Raw genomic sequence first — 19949 nt, forward strand, 5'->3', positions numbered from 1 at the left:
ACTTTTCTAAGTGATTAGACTTATGATACAAAAGACATAATTGCTTTAAAAGAAAATGAAAATGTACTCACCCTCAGGCCATCCAAGATGTAGATGAGTTTGTTTCTTCATCAGAACAGATTTGGTGAAATTTAGCATTATATCACTTGCTCACCAATGGATCCTTTGTAGTGAATGGGTGCCGTCAGCTGATAAAAACACCACTATAATCCACTCCAGTCCATCAATTAACATCTTGAAACAAAAAGCTGTGGGTTTGTAAGAAGCAACTCCATCAACTTCAAACCATTGTTCTGGCTAAAATACAATTCCATTGTCCATAATAGTGCTTTCTCCAGAGAAATTGTCATTTCGTCTGAATCAGGAGAGAAATATGCTCAGATCAAGCACTATTTACAAGCAGAAACAGTCCAAAACAGCTCTAAACAAAAATGTTGGTGGGAGAGGACAACAGGAGATGGACTTTTTCTACTGGAGTAAGCATTATTATGGATATTTTGGCCAGAAGCGATGGTTTAAAGTTACAATGCATTGATGATGGATTTTGTTTTTACAAGCATGCAGCTTTTTGCTTCTTAAGATTTAAATTGATTGACTGGAGTCATGTGGATTATTGTGTTTTTATCAGCTGTTTGGACTCTCAATCTGATGGCACCCATTCACTGCAGAGGAACCTTTGACGATCAAGTGATGCAATGTTAAATTTCTTTAAATATCATGAAGAAATTAAGCATATCTACACCATAGTCTTGTGGCAGTGAGTTTTGCTCAGGTAAATAGTACTCTAGTTCTCTCACCATGTCACATATCATTCTTATAACCTTCCCCTATGCGTAGTCACGTAGTTAGCGTAACTCTATGTGCACTAAAGCAAACTTTGCTTATGATAATGCTGTTTCCAAGTAGGACAGACAAATTGTTGAGTGCAATTCACCACAAAACCCAGACAATGCACCGCATTCATGTAAGTGACGGGTCTTGTTTTCTTTATGACCTTCATGAAGTCAAGTGATGTGAAAAAAATGTGTTTTTCCATGCCTCTCCATCCTATGGACACAGCGTTTATTTTAGGCGCTTGCTGTTCTTTTTTCACTCTCTCCCCTTGCTTTTTGCAATCAGTGTGCCTTTGGCTGCTACGGTTGAAACCACATCGTTTCCACACCCACACACGGACCTCTTATCCTCTGTGCCTCTCTGTAAAAACATATGCAGAAGTATTTCTATATATACATGCACATTAAACAGAAAGAGAGCTCTACAGGCCACTCTTGTTTGGATATAGGGCTTTATGGGATAGCGATGGTTGCCAATCATTGGCTGCTCTACTTATCCAGGAGTAGCAGTGTGATGATTCCAGGCTGAGGAAGGGCAGAATTCCCTCATTCCTGAGGTGCACAGACTCTCACTGCGTCAGAATCAGGGTGGGCCAAAATTCAGAATTGGTTCGCTTTAAAATTCATAAGTGTGAATTTGAATTGGCCCCACCTATAGAAACTTAAATTGGAATATCTATCTATCTATCTATCTATCTATCTATCTATCTATCTATCTATCTATCTATCTATCTATCTATCTATCTATCTATCTATCTATCTATCTATCTATCTATCTAAAACAACTGATAGATATCATCATCTATCCATGAATCTTTCTTTTTATCCAACCACCCATCCATCAATCGTTCTGTTCATCAATCATCTATCCATTGTTCTATTTAGCATTCATGAGTAGTCCGATCCATCCATCCATCCATATACAGTGCCCTCCAAAAGTATTGGAACAGTAAAGACAAAATTGCTCTGTTGGCTGTGGAGTTAAGACATTTGCAAATATGATTAAAAGATGAATATGAGACAAAACTACAGGATGTCACATTTTATTATTAGCTGTTTCAACACATACGTTTTACCAAATAAAAAGAACAGTTTTAGAGTTAATCCCACTCATTGATGTGAGCATAAGTATTGGGACAGTTGAACATAAGGCAGATATAAAAGATTAAAAGCTATTATTTAGTTGCAGATCCCTTGCACACAATCACAGCAGTGAGTCTGTGACCCATAGACATCACCAGACTCTTGGTCTCATCCTTTGAAATGCTTTTCCCAGCCTTTAATGCAACCAATTCCAATTGTTGCTTGTTTTGGGGAGTTTCTGCCTTTTCTCTCCTCTTCAGCTGGTGAAATTAATGTTCAATCAGATTTAAATCTGGAGATTGATTTGGGCAATCTAAGACTTTCCATTTCTTTGCCCTTATTAATTCCTTGACTGAACTGGCAGGGTGTTTTGGGTCATTGTCCTGATGCAATATGAAGCACTTCCCAATCAATCTGGTGGCTTTTTCTTGAATATTGGTAGGCAAGATGGTTTTGAACCCTTCCAAATTCATTCTGCTACTGTCATCATACATTAAGTCATCAGTAGTGATGGGATTTTTGGCTCTTTGAGGGGATCCGGATCTTGGCGATCCGTTCCTTTCAAAGAGCCGTTCAAAAGAACGGCTCTTTTGGCTCTTTTTAAATATTTAGTCAGTTTTAAGAAGCCAGCTTGGGGGCATCTCAGTTTATCCTGGAAATAATCACTGGGAGGAATGATGAGGTGAGATTTGTAGTCAAATAATTAAAACTCAGATATCACACACCAATATCTGAGTTTGAATTATTCTGAAATATTGATTATTACCTCATGTGACGGCAGCGTGCACAAGTCATGGCTCCGCTCCTACCCAATGACAGAGGCACGCAGGGTTTTTTTCCACTGGAGTACTCACGTGAAGGATGTGTGCACAACTATCATCATGCTGTTAGGCAGTAGCACCCCTGCGCTGGGTGCGCCCCTCCCCCTATAACTGTTCTGTCAGAACGACAGAAAGAACGGCTCCCCCCCCAGCCGCGACTCGGCTCCCATCGTTCATGTTTATGAGCCGTTCAAAAGAATTGGTTCGTTCGCGAACGTCACAACTCTAGTCATCAGTAAAGTTGAGAAGGCCTGTTCCAGAGGCAGCCATGCATGCCCATGCCATGACACCACCTCCACCATGCTTTAATGATGAGGCTGTATGCTTGGGATCATTTACAGTTCTCAGTTTTTTCTCCACATTTTTGCTTTTCCATCACTTAGATAAAGGTTCATCTTTGTCTCATCGGTCCATAAACACAGTTCCAAAACACTTCTGGCTCACTTGTGCTTTTTTGCAAACTCTAATCTTGCCTTTCTATTTTTGGTGCTGGTCAGAGGTTTGCATCTTGCTGTGTAGCATCTGTAATTCTGTGTCAAAGTCTCCTGAGGACAGTAAATATTGTAAAATTGTCAGAGCCATTTTACAGACATGTCTTTTAGGATTCATTTTCACAGCTTTTATGATTTGTCTGTCATCAACTGCTGTTGTTTTCTCAGCCGATCATGTCGTTGTTGGTTGCTGGTGGTTTCCAAACTCTTGATTTCTCTATGCCCTTTGTTTTTGCTATAGCTCTAATTGACTTCCTCTTTTCTTTTAGCATCCAAATTGCTTGCTTTTCTCTCAAAGTCAGCTCCCTCATCTTCATCCTGGTTTGTGTGTGTCATCATCGAATGATTCAGAAAAGTAATGGATATAACTGATACGACACATTCCCTGCTTTTAATATCTGAAGAATTAATGCAACAGGACACAGCTGATCACTTAGAAAGACCTGTGAGGCAACTGTTCCAATACTTTTGGAGGGCACTGTATATAGAACAATATATAGATCTATCTATCCATCGTTCTATCTAGATAGATAGAAGGAATGATCAATCTATCAATCAGCGCATCTACCCATCATCCATCTATATAAAAAACATTTATATCCATCAATCTATATAGAACAATACATAGATAGATCTTTCCATCCATCCATCCATGAATCGTTCTATCCTTGCATCAATCAGTAAATCAATGCATCTGTCTATCTTTGCATCCATCTATCTATCTATCTATCCATCCATCCATCCATCCATCCATCCATCCATCTGTGGGTAGTTCGCGTATCAATGTGTCCTATGGTGTGACAGAAAAATGTAAAAAAATAAAACAACCTCTAACATTGAAGATAAACTGATCTCATGCTATTTTATCTCTCTCTCTCTCTGTCTATCCTTGCATCCATCCATCCTCAAATGTAAAGCCCCCCCCCCCCCCCCCCCCCCCCAAAAAAAACCTTTCAAACAGAGCTTTTACTTCATTAAGTTCAAATTGCAATTTTGAATCCTATTTGCTTCCTTAATTCAAATTCTAAATACACTTCTCAAAGGCATAACCCCGGTCAGAATATACTTACCTCTGTACTATGCAGTGTGCAAATGCAGTAGCAGTATGGATGTAGCATGTCTGGGAATGTATTTATGCTGCACACCTGCATACCTCGTACTTCATTAACTGTTGAGAAGTTTATTCTTCATGGAACAGCACCTACTCTGAAAGTATGAGTCTTTATGAGTATGAGCTCCTGTGATTTCTGGACCCGGCTCAGCACATAAGTAAGGCCTTCCCATGGGGAAATTCCCCTGAAATTTGGACATTTAAATAGTGGCTTAAATAGTGGTCATATTCTTCTCATTGCCTGTGTTTAGCAAACACAGGCTTGGCGTGGTAGGAATCTCCAGTGATTTTCCCTAAAGCGACGGGATCTTTCCCACTCTGAATGTTCTATTCGCTACTTGATATATACTGCATGCAAGTTGTATATCGTAAAATGAGGAGTGTAAACTCGAACAGGAACTCTGCTGGGTGGCCTAAGTAGTGATGTGTAATCGGCAATAAATCCAGTCCTTGGGGGTCTGTACAAAAATCTGGAGGAGGAAACCAAGACATCTCAACGGGCCATCTGTGGTGCTTTTTTGTTGGTTGAGGCATCGGTATCAAACAGGTTTCTTTCTGTCTGGAGTGGAGAGACGCACAGAAGAGGAAGGAAGGCTCCTGCTGAACACTGAGGATGTCACCACAACAATACAGCTTCTACAGATATGAGTCCTATGAACTGACTCACTGAGTAATTATGGAACATTAGCTCTGATCCAAAACTTAGTGAGCTACCCTGCCGTTTACTGTCTAACATAAGCAGCTACCTTCTAATGCAGCATCTTAACTGAAATGGAACATCATAAAATGACTCATTTGGAACACTGACTCATGATTCCAAACACCATGTAGCTAAGCTAATGACACAATACTCATATAAGCATAGAAATACATAAATAATGGCTAAAAACAGTCAATTTTCAACTTTTAGACCATATTGTTTTTCGCAATGCATACTGGGATTATCTTTTCCACTAAGGATACATGTGATTCTGGATTTTATGACTAAAAGTATCTTAAAAGGTAGCATAGATAGTATTTTATCTTTTGCCTATATGATGCCTTAAAATGCAGTCAAGGTAGGCAGCTCAATACGTTTGTAACAGAGAAGAACGGTAAGAATAATAGTGCATTGTATTTGACAGAAAACGCTCAAACACAATAAGGACTGAATGATAGAGTTTATATACATACAAAGGCAAAAGCTGAATACAATACGCCTTTTTGTTATTTTTCATTTTCTTTTTACAGAAATCTTTTCCACACAGACATAAGGCAGTATTTTTTGTGAACGCGAAAATATCATTAAAAAAAAGACATGAAAGATGACCAGCTTTGGGTTAAAGTTGACATTTTTCCATTTATTGTTCTTCATTAAATTAAAGGGGAAAGGGCGAGAATCCTCCTTGACAGTGTTTCTGTGTACTGCGTAGAAAAGGAGCATGAATCATTAGAAAAGATAGACCCTTGCTGTGACAGAAGGCAGGGTTGCTGGAGCCAAGAGAGCGTGATGTGGATGGGGTGATATTGAGGTCTGACACTCTCTTAGGACAAAATCCAGAGGGAAAAAATATAATAAGTGCCAACTACAAGCCTGACATATTCTCTCAGATAGGCACACAGAACTTTTTAACAGTCTAGAAAATGACTGTTACCACATACTCAGTTCTGAGTCGAAATGAAGATTAGGTCCTTGTGAATAATGCTGCTTCATTCAACTTAGACACTCGAACAAGTCTATTACCCACTTAATAAAGGCGTCCGTTCTGGTGCTTCATCTAGCTGGACTCCAGCAGCTAACCGAGCGCAGCAGGCCTGGTTTCAGTTTGACCTTTTATTGTGTCAATTAAGGTTTAAAGGTTTAAATATAACGCAAACATGATATAAACAGTAAAAGGTCACGTGACCTGGCTTTGGTTGCTGATGAACGACAGGCAGGTTATTATTTGTGGCACTTTCTAGAGCAGACTAGCTTCGTTTGGCACCGAATTCGCTCAGATGGAGAACGGAAAGTCAGACATAAACTTGCCAAATCCTTCAGTGGATGTTTTATGTGGTTTCATGCTTTAAACAGTCTCAGTCCATCAAACTAAGTGGAGGGAAGTAATGCATGAAAAATGTGGATGTGTTGACGGACCGTTTGGGTAAATAATGACTATTCAAGATGAGTTAATAAGTAAACAATTTAATAGGCAATCTACTTAGGACGCCATAAAAACTTTTAAGTGTGTTTACGTGTGCGATAAATTACTACGAACAAAAAATGAGGCTTCGTGTCGAGTGATGCTGATCATCTGACCAAAGCGGTCAACACAACACGGTTATTATCTCCTGAAAATGCATGAATGATGCTAATCTAAAATAACACTGACTTTCCCACTACGCAGAGTGCTATTAGAATCACAGTTCTCAAGCAAAGGTCTTGGCATCCCTCAGTCCACTCGAAACACGGTCACGGATGTTTCTCCAAGCCCAAGAATAGATATACATGTTTTGTAATATAAAACACGCAGTTTTCAACATTGCAATCACGCACACTATCAAGGACTGCAAAACAAACAATCCCAAAAGAAAGAAAAATTACTGTAAGATGAGCTGGAATCAAAATCGAACAAGATGCGGTGAAGATAGCAACAGCACATCATCAACCACATGGTAACAATTTTGAAAATCTTTGTTAACAGCTTTGATTTGACACTTAGAAAGGCTTTGCTTTTTCTTTCATTTTCATTTCAAGACAAATGTTAATGTTACTAGTTCATTTTTTTTTGAACAGCCATTTTGTTCAGACGGATATATTCTCTTCTCCAGACACTTGTGCAAATTGTTCAACTAAGTCTAGGTCCAACCATCGACATATATAAATATAGATTTCTGTATATGCATGTGTGTATGAGACGTCTCTGGCAGTGTTCTCACAGTTCTTCAGTAATGAATAAAAGACGATTATAACATCTGTTTGACAAAACTTAGGATCACTACTGATTATGGGACATGCAACATGATGTAACCCATTTTGTGAAACATTTAAGTAGACACTATGATAAATGTCAAATGTTATAGGGCAAAATAGGGTAGAATAAAAATCTTGACAGCGAATGGAAAATAAGTCGGGCCCTTACAGCCTGTGCGAAGCCTGGCCGCCCCACGCTTGCTCTCTCTCTCTCTCCGTCCACAGACATGCCTCGGTGAGTTTAATGAGGATGAAAAATGTTCATACTAAAACGTGAAGCAACACCTCATGCTCATTCACACTTATGGCCGAACGCAGTTTCAAGCCAGGTAGATGCAAAAAGCCAAACGGTATGGAAAGTCAGCTGACCACATCCTATGAGCTACTCCTATAAATTAACAAGAGTGGTTTACAAAAAAAATAGTGAAAGGTATGTTAATAAAAAAAAAAAAAACACTTCTATGAAGCCTGTATGGGGTTATATAGGTGATTATATAGAGTGAATTCAGGTATACGGTGTTCTAATACTTGATATAAACAGAACTGGCCTGCTTTTCATCTTCGAGATCAAAAAGTGGCCCAATTTTGTTTATACACTGCATTCATAATGCCTTATAATACAACTTATCAGTTATGAATAATTATGACTAGTTTTAATGCACTATAATACTTATCTAACGGTTACACCCTTAAAAAAAACACCAAATTTCATGTTGTTTTATAATGCATTATAGTCGTTAAAGTTGTAAACATGACTAAGCAAGGTATTGTGAATTAATCTGCACTCAAAATATTGTAATAGATACAGGCTTCATACAAAGTGCTACTGAATATCGATAGCATTGGTAATTAGCTACTGAGCAGAAAGCGCTGGTGTAGATCTCTGTAATTCCTCAAAAACACAAGGAGGAATCACTGAGACACATACGGAGCGATCCAAAGCCTGCAGGGAATTTCCATATTCTTCTGTGTGATTAGGTCTGCCTATAACCAGAAATCACACAGATACCAGAGCTCCAGAGAGACACTCACTCAACACATAATAACACCCTCTGCAAAGCGCCAGGTCATTCTTTCTCTGATCTGCTCCTGGTTATCACAGCGTTCCTTCTTTTTGTTTTCTTAGGGAATTCTCCGGAGTGCTCTGCGCTGAGAGGCCAGCTCCTGTACTGAAGGACATAAATCGTGAGAGGGCCTGTGATAGTGTGTGTGTGTGTGTGTGAGGGGTCTGTGTTTAGTCTAAGCGAGGAGATTCAGCCACGGTGTAGATAACTGAGCCCCATATTTCAGAGATCCACGGGTGACTGCCAAAACTGTGTTTGTGCATGAATGAGATAGCAGACGGGAAGAAAGCGACAGAGATGAAAAACAGGAAGGGCGTCATCAATCAGCTGTTTGATTTTAAAAGCCCAAAAGAGCTGCTCGTCACATTTATGTCCTCATAAGGAAGTCCGTCAGCTGTAATTAAGAGCATAAAAGACTTCATAGATTTGCAACGTATATGACTGCAATAAGATCTACGGTGCCAAGGGTGAGAATGGCACGCGAACAGGCGTTTTCGTGGCATTGCCCATGTGAGCGTGGGAATATGCTTTGCCACATTAAGCTTTAGTTAATTATAGATGCAACATCTCACAAAACATGTTAAGTACATGGGAAACAACATTATATTTTGATATGATATTATGACCATGTTTCTTGACAATTAAGCATATTTTACACCAATTCTCATTACAATAAAACAAAAAAATAATAATGTGGTAAAAAATATTTACTTCAATTTGTACTTTAATAGTGTTTTGTTTTACTAACTTTAATTTATGCTAATCTAAAATGTTTTACATTTATTTAACATTTATTTTGGATTATCTGAGATTTTTTTAAACTGTAATACAGTATTATTTTGAAATCAGAATCTCATGAGAAATGAATAAGAATAATATGAATTACAATAATAATAATAATAAAACTATATAATATTACTTAATTTAAATGCCTTCAGAATTTTGAGGGAAAATGTGCTGAGTTTTAATGAAAATGACGTAGCTTTATTCCTTTTTATGCAAGATATAATTTCTTATGATTTTGCCGTACAATGTGACCTGAATGCGTTTTTACGAAACTCACCCAAATACTTAAACCCGTCTTTTAGTCTAAATCACAGAGACAAACAAACACGAATCTCTGGAGAACAATATACTAGTACTAGTTACAGCTACTAGATTAGAGACTCTCAGTGCAATCAAATCTGGGTAAAACCAACGTTTGGCCCAACAACACGTGGCAGGTTCCCTCATAACCAGTGCGTATGGGCATGAGGAGAGGTAGTGTGGTGATATGGAAGCGTGTGAGAGAGAGATGATTATATTCGCTGTGATCTCGTGCTGTTTGTCTTGTCTGTCGGGCTTATCGTGCAGAGAGGAGTATGACTAACACAACACAGCAGGTCAGAGCCATAAAACTACACACAGGCATGAATGAGGGAGGGATGAGGAGATATAGAGAGAGAAGAGCAGAGGGCACGTTACACCCAGTGTCATCCACAGGGGAAGTCGACTCTGGACTTTAAAGCAACGGCCGAACATGTTTATCACAAGTTGAACGAGGTTGTATCTTATCACTCCTGTGGCCGGTCCAAAAAGGGACACCCAATACCAATGGATAAAGACCCATATAACCATAAAGTGAAAGAGGATACATCCGCCGGCTGTGCTAACAGAGACACCCGGGTCTGAGGATGATATGAAGCCAAGCAAAGAGAAAGACAGGAGCATGATGGCACATGCGAGATGCTTGGGATCAAAGCTTGATGATATCTCAGAAAGCAACCGCAAAAAACAACTTCCAACTGTTCATAAAAAAAGAGAGAGTTGAATAAAGCAAGAGGGTATCTAAACAGCTACTCTTATTTGACCTTATCCGACAAGAAAAACCTTGTAGTCTCTGACTCTTTGCTTTGGAAAATCAAGCAAACTGAGAAACTACCGCCAGTCTTCATCCCAGTGTGAGACCACATAGTTTTCAAAGTACGGAATGAGTGATAGGTGCCTATTTTCCTATTCCAGTGATGTGTGGCAGCTGCTCTCTGGTGATGAGGCACTTCTGCATCCACAACACCCGCTGTTTTAGCGCCCTCGGCATCAGAGAGCTATAGAAAAACATGAGCAAACCAAACCTGCCACATGCAAAGACAAATGTTAGCAGCAATAAACCTACAAATTCCAATGCAAATCATTTTCTCTCTCTCACCTTTAACAGACACAAACCAGGGCTGTGGTTTCTTTAGCTGGTGACAGGTGCATACGGGATAACATTACCCATATTGTCCGTTTCGTAACTTTCATGAACGAGACTTGGGGAGGAAATCGGCCAGTAACCAAGTCAATAGTAAATTCCCAGATGGTGGGGGTTGCAGTAATCTAAACCCGCTACTGACTTCGATAGTAAAAGTATGTTTAAGTCCGCATGGACTGTCTGCTGGCACAACCGGAGCATTAACCAAGTTTTGAGTGAAACCAGATGGTTCGAGAGTGCAGGAGTTTTGCCCTGCGTGAATGACCCATAATTTAGCATCAGTAACAAAGCATCTAGAAAAAAGGGAGAGGAGGAGGGAGGGGGAAAAATATCTAAATTGCTTCAAAACGGTTTCAAAATCCTGCAGCTTTTAAAAGCTGTGGCAATAGTGTATATCAAGATAAGGAGACTATTTCCTGACCCTCACAGAGAGAACTTCACCTCCCGCAGGACGGGTTTAACTAAATGAGTGAACATGTCTTATAATACTAAGCATCCCTGCCGCCCGTTTCCCTCTTTCAGTTTCTTCTTCCCCATGTTTATGTGAGTGTAAACGGGATAGTGAAGGTGCGGAGGGGATGAATGTGGTGGTAGGGAAGGGCAGAAGGAAAGCCCACCGTTCCCACACTCCGAAGCCAATCCAAGCGTGCACTTGACTTGTGAGCTGTCAGTCTTTCCCGTATGCGTCTGTCCTTTGATTTGTGCATGTGGGTGAGGGTACGAGAGTTTGTGTTTGTGTGCTGGCATTCTGTGAAATCAAGTGAAACACAGAAGAAAGGGAAGGAGAAGCAGGAAGAGTGAGCTCTGTGATCCGGTCCGGTCAGCAGGACTCCTCCAGAGCGTTGACCACCTGCTCCAGGATGTCCGGGCAGTGATCGGCGATCTGTTGCAGGACGGAGTTTGCGTATTCCTGCAGTTCGGCACTCTCTCGTTCACACTGCTCCAGCTCGGATTCCAGCTGAAGAACCAGAGAGAAACAAAAGTGTTTGTTAATATTACATTTTATATACTCATCATCCTAAATCATTCTATATTTTTGAGCTTTGCTGTCTGATATATAATGACTTTATTCCTTTATATATGTTGAATTTGGCTGCAAAGTGCACATAATATTCCACAAATGTGTTGCCGCATAGAGTTCTGAGTCAAAAACTTAAAGCATTCAATATAAACTTTGTAATGGTTGATTTTTCCATAATAATAATAAAAAAATACACCAGATTATCATTCTTTCAATTCAAGTGGAATCATGCAATCTTTTATTAACGGAAAAAAAAGTCTATTTTGGTGAATGTTAATTTTAGACCCCACCTTCAACATTTTTAACAATCTCAAAAATAATAATAATAATAAAAAAGATAATATTCCTCATTCTACAGTTTCAGTTGTGTGCCCATATTTTTATTTTTGGCTACTTTATTATTATTATTTACAAATGTAATTATTCATGGAAAATATATAAATATAACTATTAACACTGAAGTCTTTCATAAAAAAAAAATTAAATAAGTAATCTACACTTTACCATGTGTTACAGTAATTTCACCACTTCACATCATGCAAGGATATATTAGTTAACTATATATGCATTAACTAACATTACATAATGAGCCATACATACATTACAGTGTTTATTCATCTTTGATAACATAAGTTAATAAAAATACAAAGGTTCATTGTTAGTTCATGCTAGCTCGGCTCCATTAGAAAACATTAACAAATACACATTTTGATTTGAATAATGTATTTGTAAATGTTAAGTCTATGTAGATTCGTGACTTTTGATTTATTTCTCTTTATTTTTTTTATTATATTTTGTTTGTTTGTTTGGAACATTAAATAAGATCAATAAATGCTTTAGAGGTATTTTTTATTGTTAGTTCATGTCAACTAATATGCAGTAATTAACTAGTGTTAACAAATGGAACCTTATTGTAAAGTACTACCACACCTTAACCTTGACAAAATAATAACACACAGCCTTCAGTGCCTTATTGTGTAATATAATAAAGCAAGGCTGACAAACAGTGATGTAGCATCCAGCACACTGGCTCCACTCTACTCAGGTGTTAAAAACTCAAGGGTAACAAGCGTCCAGAGAACTGTTAAATAGCCCATAGAGAAGGGAGTCTAAAGAATCAAATTGACAAAGAATGATAAATGAGGAAACTGTGGGGATGATGACGCCGAGCGCAGACATGTGAGGATGGAGACCCCTCGCCTCTCCCCCACTTACCCTCAGTAAGAGGGTCCCTCTCTGTCTCTCTCGTCTAGCCCTTAAAACACTACTGAAAACAAATCACCTCACCGAGCACTTTTTAAATCGTTATATAAAATTCAACACTTGGAATTTGCCCGAAAGGTTTAATTTTCCACTCATTAAAAGAAACTTAAACTAAAGAGAGGGATTTAACATTTTACAGCACCTCTGTCTAATGATAATCACAGGTGTGGTTATCTTTAATGCTCAAATCCTTTTTCCAAATGATTTCCGTAGAGGTTTGGCTATGGGATGTGGAGAAATGAGAGGAGGGAAGGGGGATTCCTGGGCGCTGGCAGTGCCAAGCACGGCAGGAAATATGCCACGGCAGGAGCAGGTGCCTCTTAACTTACTAAAACACAGACACACACACACACACACACACTGTAGCACTCGGGAAGCAGATGCTAATGTGGCCAGCAGACAGTTTATTTTCTTTCAAATGATTTAAAGGACAAAAATATACTCTCATCAAGAGGACTAATTATTCAAACACTGTGAGACAAAGAGAGAAGGAAAAGATTAATAAAGGGAGCTGAAGCATGTGCGTGGATTATCAATTACCATAATCACTATTTTTATTTTGTTCTCCAGGAAAAATATTTAAAGATCTTTAAAATAAGAACTTGAGAAGCAACATTGCATAACATAATAAACTAGCATAAGATGCTAAGATAATCATTGTCTGATAATCGAGAATGTAATCGTTATGTTTATTTTACTTACCCAGTGGCAGGCCAAAGAAACTTTTTCTGCATTTCCTTTGCTGATTGTAGAGAAAAATCAGTGGAAGTTTGTTTAATGGGTTTAATTTTTGGTAATGTGTGTTGAAATGAAGAGTGCTAGAAATTTACCGGTAGATGAAAACATAATTAATATGCCAAATGTCTTGCAATAGTTATGTTTAGAATTGTTTTAATCAAAAAACCAGAATAGTGATTAAGTACATGATTTGTTTTGCAGTGTATCAACTGCACTACTACACTTTTAAACACACACACACACACGTTGGTTTTTGTGGTTTATGGGGACTCTCCATAGGCGTAATGGTTTTTATACTGAACAAACTGTGTGTGCTATTGCCCTACACCAACCCTACACCTAAGATTAGCCCTTACAGGAGACTTTTATTTTATTGCATTTTTAGATTTTCAAAAAAACACCATTTAGTATGTTTTTTAAGCCTTTTGAATTACGGGGACATAGGCAGTGTCCTCATAAACCACCTTCATATTGTAATACCTCTGTCATACCCATGTCATTATACAAATTTGTGTCCTCATAAACCACATAAACATGCACACACACACACACACACACACACACACACACACAGTCTCTGAATAAGATCCCACTGAAGCCAGACTGTCCCGGGTCCCTGTCCGTGGCCTCTGTTTGGCCCTATCTGGACAATCAGTGTTTCGTGACGCTGTACCACTTTTAAATTGCTTTTCGGATTTGAACACGAGCCACTGAACCAAAGCCCATAGAAAGTGGAATATTTCACAAAAACCCACAAAAGTATTTTCTTTGGCTCTCTTGGCCTATGAACGCCAACTTTAACAAGGTTAATGATAAAGACATCTGTAACAATAACTGGAAGTAATATTCATACATCATAAAATATGTTTCCCTTTCATGTGTGTTTTTGTGTAGGTTTGGAACGTGCAACTATTTCATAATTAATGAATCAAAACATGCCACGGTGGGTCACCGGAGGCAGGCGGAGCGATTCGTCAGACGGGTGTTTGCACAACTGTAGGGCAAACACGCTGGGAAGAGAAATCCCGCCCCTTCTTGAGCCACACAGCTAGTGCTAATGCGATGCCAGGTGCTCACAGGGTTTGAAAAGGGAGGAGATGGATATGCCCGAGAAAGTCTTTCCATCTCAGGGCCTCTGAGCAAGGACTGAGCAAAGGGGCTGGTCAAATCCTGGATTTCGGACCTGGTCAGGAATTAAGAGGGCATGGTCATGCAAAACACTGACAAAATGCTATGCAAGGAGGACAAAATGGCTATTTGAGAAGTCAAATTTCATAAGGCAAAGATGTAGATGAAAAAAAGTAGACATACATAGTCAACAAAAAAAAAATATTTTTAAAGGTTGATGCCAATACTGAGATTACATCGTTGCTGGTGTCCAATATAGTGCCGATATGTACATTATCAAATGCAAATGTTGCCTAAATGAAATGAGCACCTATTTCGCATAATATAAGTGCACCAAATTTAGAATGACGATCATCTCAAAATGAGCAAATATTGACCAATGGCCAATATATCGGTCTATCACTGCTTCGTAAGTCATAAAATGTGAGCACATTCCTCAAAAAATTGCATATTCTAAAATATCGCACATCAATAGAAAGCACTGAAATTGCCTGTCAGGTCATTAGGTGAGGGCCTTATTTAACTTCTCATGATCTCGTCACCTGTGACGACACTCCTGGGAGGTTGGAGTCCGACGCGCTGGCCAGGAGAAAAGCGAAGACATGATGGAGACGAACGAGTGAGGGAAAGAGGAGGAGTGTATTGAGTCATGAGAGGAGGGTTAATGAGCCTCATCGGGGGCTGATATATGGGCCTGCGTGAGGGCGCAGTTTGGCAGAGCGTCGCCACTGTAAGCCCCATTAAGAGCAGACAGTGGAGAACTGGAGGAGAGGGAAAGACTGGCCAGGGGGCAGCTAACACTGCCACATGTGTGGCCCGCTAGGGCTAGAAGAATTGAGCAGGCATGTGGAAGTTTGTGAAAACAATGCTACTTTTAGGGTGCTGGCAATCAATGTTAACAGTTACATCATTATGTTACTCCTGCAGAAAGCTTACAGCATTTTACACATCACATGCTTGGTCATTTATTATATTTTTGGCTAATTTGTGCTTTCAGCAACCAACAAGAGTGTAGCACGCTCAGCTCTGATTAGAATCCATTTCACCAAATTTTTCCATTAAAGTTGGCAGATTCTGTCTAGTATGGATCTAAAACTAAAATTGCGAAATGGTTTAGCGTAATTATTAATCTCAAAGTTTGGGAGTTAATTAAATAAATATATGCACTGTGTGAAAGTGAAGCACAGCACTGTTTTCTTGAGTTTAGCATCATTGACAAATTTTTAATTAAAATATTTCCACTTATTAAATTCAAAGTATTTTATGGAAAATAATCTATGATATGTGTGTGTAACTTTTTCTTACTCTCTCCCAGAGAAACGGTTCTACATATGCTTGGCTTGTGGGTGTTATTCTGAAAGGTATTTTATGCAGTTTATAAGCCTTTATTCCTCATAGTTTGCATGCAATGAAATATATGCAATGTATGAATAAAGTGCATGAATGAAATTAATAGAGAAGCAACATTACGTATACTGCTTACATGAAGAAACATATCTTTACTCTTAACTCCCAAAAAGTAATATGGTTAAATTAAAGGCTGGACTACACTATACAACTTAAAAATCTGAATACGAGATTTCCTTCACTTGCCAACTTTGTAAATGATTACAGAAAAACTGAGCATCATACAGTAAACAACTGAGGTTCACACACTACTTTCACATCACCCAGAACACAACAAATGCAGAAACATGCGCCTCGTTGCTAGGAGATGCATGAGAAATGAAAGCAATATGTGTTCAAATTTCAGCTCAAAATACCAAGCATGTTTAATAACCTCCAACTGGATGGAATCATAGTTTGAAACTTAAAAAAAACATTTTAGCCCATCATACACTGTGAATTTCCATTAGATCTGTCAACTATGAAAGCCTAAAATCTGCAGACTGGCTTTGACTTTCGTCATCTACCAACACATCCAGATGGCAAAATTCTGTAGAAATCAAAAGTTGTATTGTGTATTCCATTCTTAAGAGTCCTAAGTGTTATCCCAACATTGCTGCAAATAGATCTGAATGTTTAAACAAAGTGATTTATACAGCATAACATATTGCTGTACAAGCAATAAATATAAAAGTTCCTTTAAAATGCAACTAATACCTGAACAAATTGAACAGGTGCAGCACAGACACACACAAAGAAGACAAAGATGGTCCTGTGTGACAAAAGGACCATCACTTCCTGTTTTATGACTGTGTACTTAGCAGAAATACCTTAAAAAACAGAGCTATAAAGATAACAGATATAGCACTCCATACAGGGAAAGTATCTGTATCTGTCCCCACGCCAGCCTTGACCCGAAAACATGAGGAAAGTTGAGAAGATGAGAGACAGAAACGAGGGAACAGGCGAGAAAGGAGCACATTATCATGTGTTATCGTTGCAGATTATAATCAGGTGCTATTGTGTGCGTATGGTCAGCCTCCTCCGTCGGTCTTGATAAACAACAGCTACATTAATGAGAGCAGAACAAACACAGCAGCGGACCATCACAGTTAGACAAAGACAGGACAGTCTGGACTGTGCTGACGGCACTGACGATGACTCAGAGAGGATGTGTTTCAACAAATGCTGGGCTGCACATTTATGCCTGGAGTGGCACATGGAGATCAAACGGATGAACTCAAACCCTTCAAGCAAATCCGCTCTCCACATCACCCTGGATGACAGCCTCATCTCCTCAACATATACTCATCCAGATCCTCCAATATAGTGGGACAAGGGGAATGTTAACTAGTAAGTTCTGAACCCCATAGCTAAGGCAAAAACGGAAATCAGGAGCATCCAAGGCCGTGGCTAACAAGCTCCAATCAAAAAAGAAAGAGAGAGTGTGAAGTAAAGGGGGATCTGGAGTTGGGGATTGACCGTCTTCTGCTAAAGCAATCAAGACTTTGTTCAATAAATCTGCATAACAAAATAACGCCATTAGCCTTTCCCCTAAATGCGACACTGCTACAGTATTTTGAGAGAAAACAATGACTCCTTTAGCAGGAAACATTGCTCTTTTTATCACGGGACCATATTAAAAGGTCCTCATAATTTTCGAGGAGGAGGAGGCGCTGATTTACTCCTCATTTTTAAGAAAATCCACCTCAAAAAAAACTTTGGGCCACTTTTCTCCTCCAATAAAGTAAGATGAAGTCACTCGAAGCTCCTTTCTTGAAGGTTCTTCTTTCCAGGCCAAGCTTCAAATGCTCCCCTCTGGTGTTTTTCTGCTGGTTCTTGTGTGCTGTTGTCTCCGCCAGCCCGACACACCTGCTGGATGGAGGTTTTACCCCCTTCCACACCACTTATTTTCCAACAGGAATGAGCTAGATGAACTGTAGGTCCCTGCCTTGGATGGCACACTGCCCACGGACTCATGCATACTGCACGTTTTGCATGATTGCATGATTTACACAACTTAAAGATGAGCTGTATTTGCCAATGGCAAACATGCATCAAATACCTGAAAGACACTCAAGATACTCTTTGTTTGTGGGACTTAGGAGCCACAAAGGTATCCAAAGGTAAACTAGATATCCAAAAGCAATACTTTTGGATGAACAGATATTCTGATGACAAAATCTACATGGATTCCTGCTATTTTTTTTCCTATTGTTTTCTCTACATCTGATCATGGACCAACACTTCTGTGCAATTATTTGAGTTTTATCTATCATTCTTTTTTAGTAGCAACTTTTTCAGATAAACCTGACCCTGAATGGCAGAGCAAACTGTGGTTGGCTGCTTTACTCATCAGTCAAACAGTCTCTACCTGGATGGGTCTTGGACAAAATTGCAAAAGCATAAAACCATCGACCTTAGTCCCTCTTCCAGCTGCAGACGCAAGTCTATGAATGCAAACTCTTAATGGAGAGCCTTAAGAAGAAATTTACACTTCATCCAGACTACGTGGCTACGTACAACCTCCTATCTTTGAAATCTGCTTTATCTTTGTTAGACTAAACCCTACACCATTCTCTTTGCTCTCTTCTTATCCTTCCCTTGGCTCTCCCAGCTTCTTAGCAGACACACAAACATATCTCTAAAAATGGTCTCTTTGGATCGTGTTCAGCTCATGACGAGCTCTTTCCGCACTTCCTCCTTGTTAGAGCAGGAAGCCTCTGCGGCTTTATAAGAGCCACTTAAACTGGGATCTCTCTCGCCCTTTCTCTGTTTGTCTTTCCCGTGCTTATCCTCTTACTGTACTTACAGCATCCTAGCAGCTTGACGTACCATTTTATCTTCCATTTGTCCCTCATTTTCACCCCCAATTTCTGAATTGAACACTACCAACATGACTAGCCACAGTGCTGTTATGCAAACTACCCGAGCCAATCAGAATGGAAGGGGCGTGGCCGTTTATAAAAAGCAACTGCATAGTGACCGCATCTGATTAGAACCACCCTCTGCCTCATCTGTGGCCGGATCTGTGCACTCCATCAGTCAAGTGTAATTGAGTTTCAGGGGGGAACACGGACACACGAGTCGCACCCCTGCCCGCAACTTTGAACGAGGCTGAAGGACTTCAGCGGAGTGGGGCACAAATTACGAAGTATGCGGTCAAGCCAGGGTCTCAATCGAAACCCAGATTGAAATAACTTTAGTGTTAACACCCACCACAAGTTGATGAAAGCCCCAGTTTTGATTTTTGCGCTGCTTAGATATTTTTCGTTTTTGTTTTTTTCCCCTCCAATGACTCAGCCCAAATTGCCGCAGGGGCTTCAGGATGCATAGGGATAAATTACAACCACATTCCTCCACAGGCTCCGAGCGGCGCTAATTTTCCTAGCTGCTCCTAACGATCATGGCTAGACTGTTGTGAATCCTCGTTTGGTAACGAACAGGAGACCGAGCTATGTGAAATGTCACCACTGTAGGAGACGAAAAACAGCAACGTCAACGAGTCAATCGGTTTTCTATGGCAACAGATCTTAATGGAACGGGCCTCACCCTAAACAAACCATCCCAATGGTTAGCATGGAAGCACTCGGCTTTTAAAAGAGCCCAACAGGCTATTAAATATTTGTGGAAAATAACCCACTTTCATAAAGCCCTTCTCAATCCTTAACGCCTTTTATTAATCTGATAGGCCCTGAATGAGCTGTAAGACTCGTAATATGGCTGCCTACTGGCTTAGACTGCGAGCAAAAAGAGGAAGGAGTCGGATACATCATGGTATCTTTTTTCCAAGCCAAAGTTCAATCTGAAACAGATGCCACGACTGCGAATGGTGTGGGTTTTGTCGC

General features: G+C 39.6%; 1 protein-coding gene across 2 annotated transcripts in view; it reads right to left on the bottom strand.

The window, feature by feature from the left end:
- Positions 1 to 9271: 9271 nt before the first annotated feature.
- The window catches only part of LOC306861188 (ELKS/Rab6-interacting/CAST family member 1-like), a 220764-nt gene continuing 210086 nt past the window's right edge, over positions 9272 to 19949 (bottom strand). For both annotated transcript variants that reach the window (XM_079403325.1, XM_079403324.1), the window contains one exon: positions 9272 to 11523. In XM_079403325.1, the coding sequence (XP_079259451.1) occupies positions 11386 to 11523 (138 nt within the window). In that variant the 3' untranslated portion in view covers positions 9272 to 11385. The remainder of the gene's footprint in view (positions 11524 to 19949) is intronic.

The sequence above is a fragment of the Barbus barbus genome (genome assembly GCF_936440315.1).
Source record: "Barbus barbus genome assembly, chromosome: 42".
NCBI lineage: Eukaryota > Metazoa > Chordata > Actinopteri > Cypriniformes > Cyprinidae > Barbus > Barbus barbus.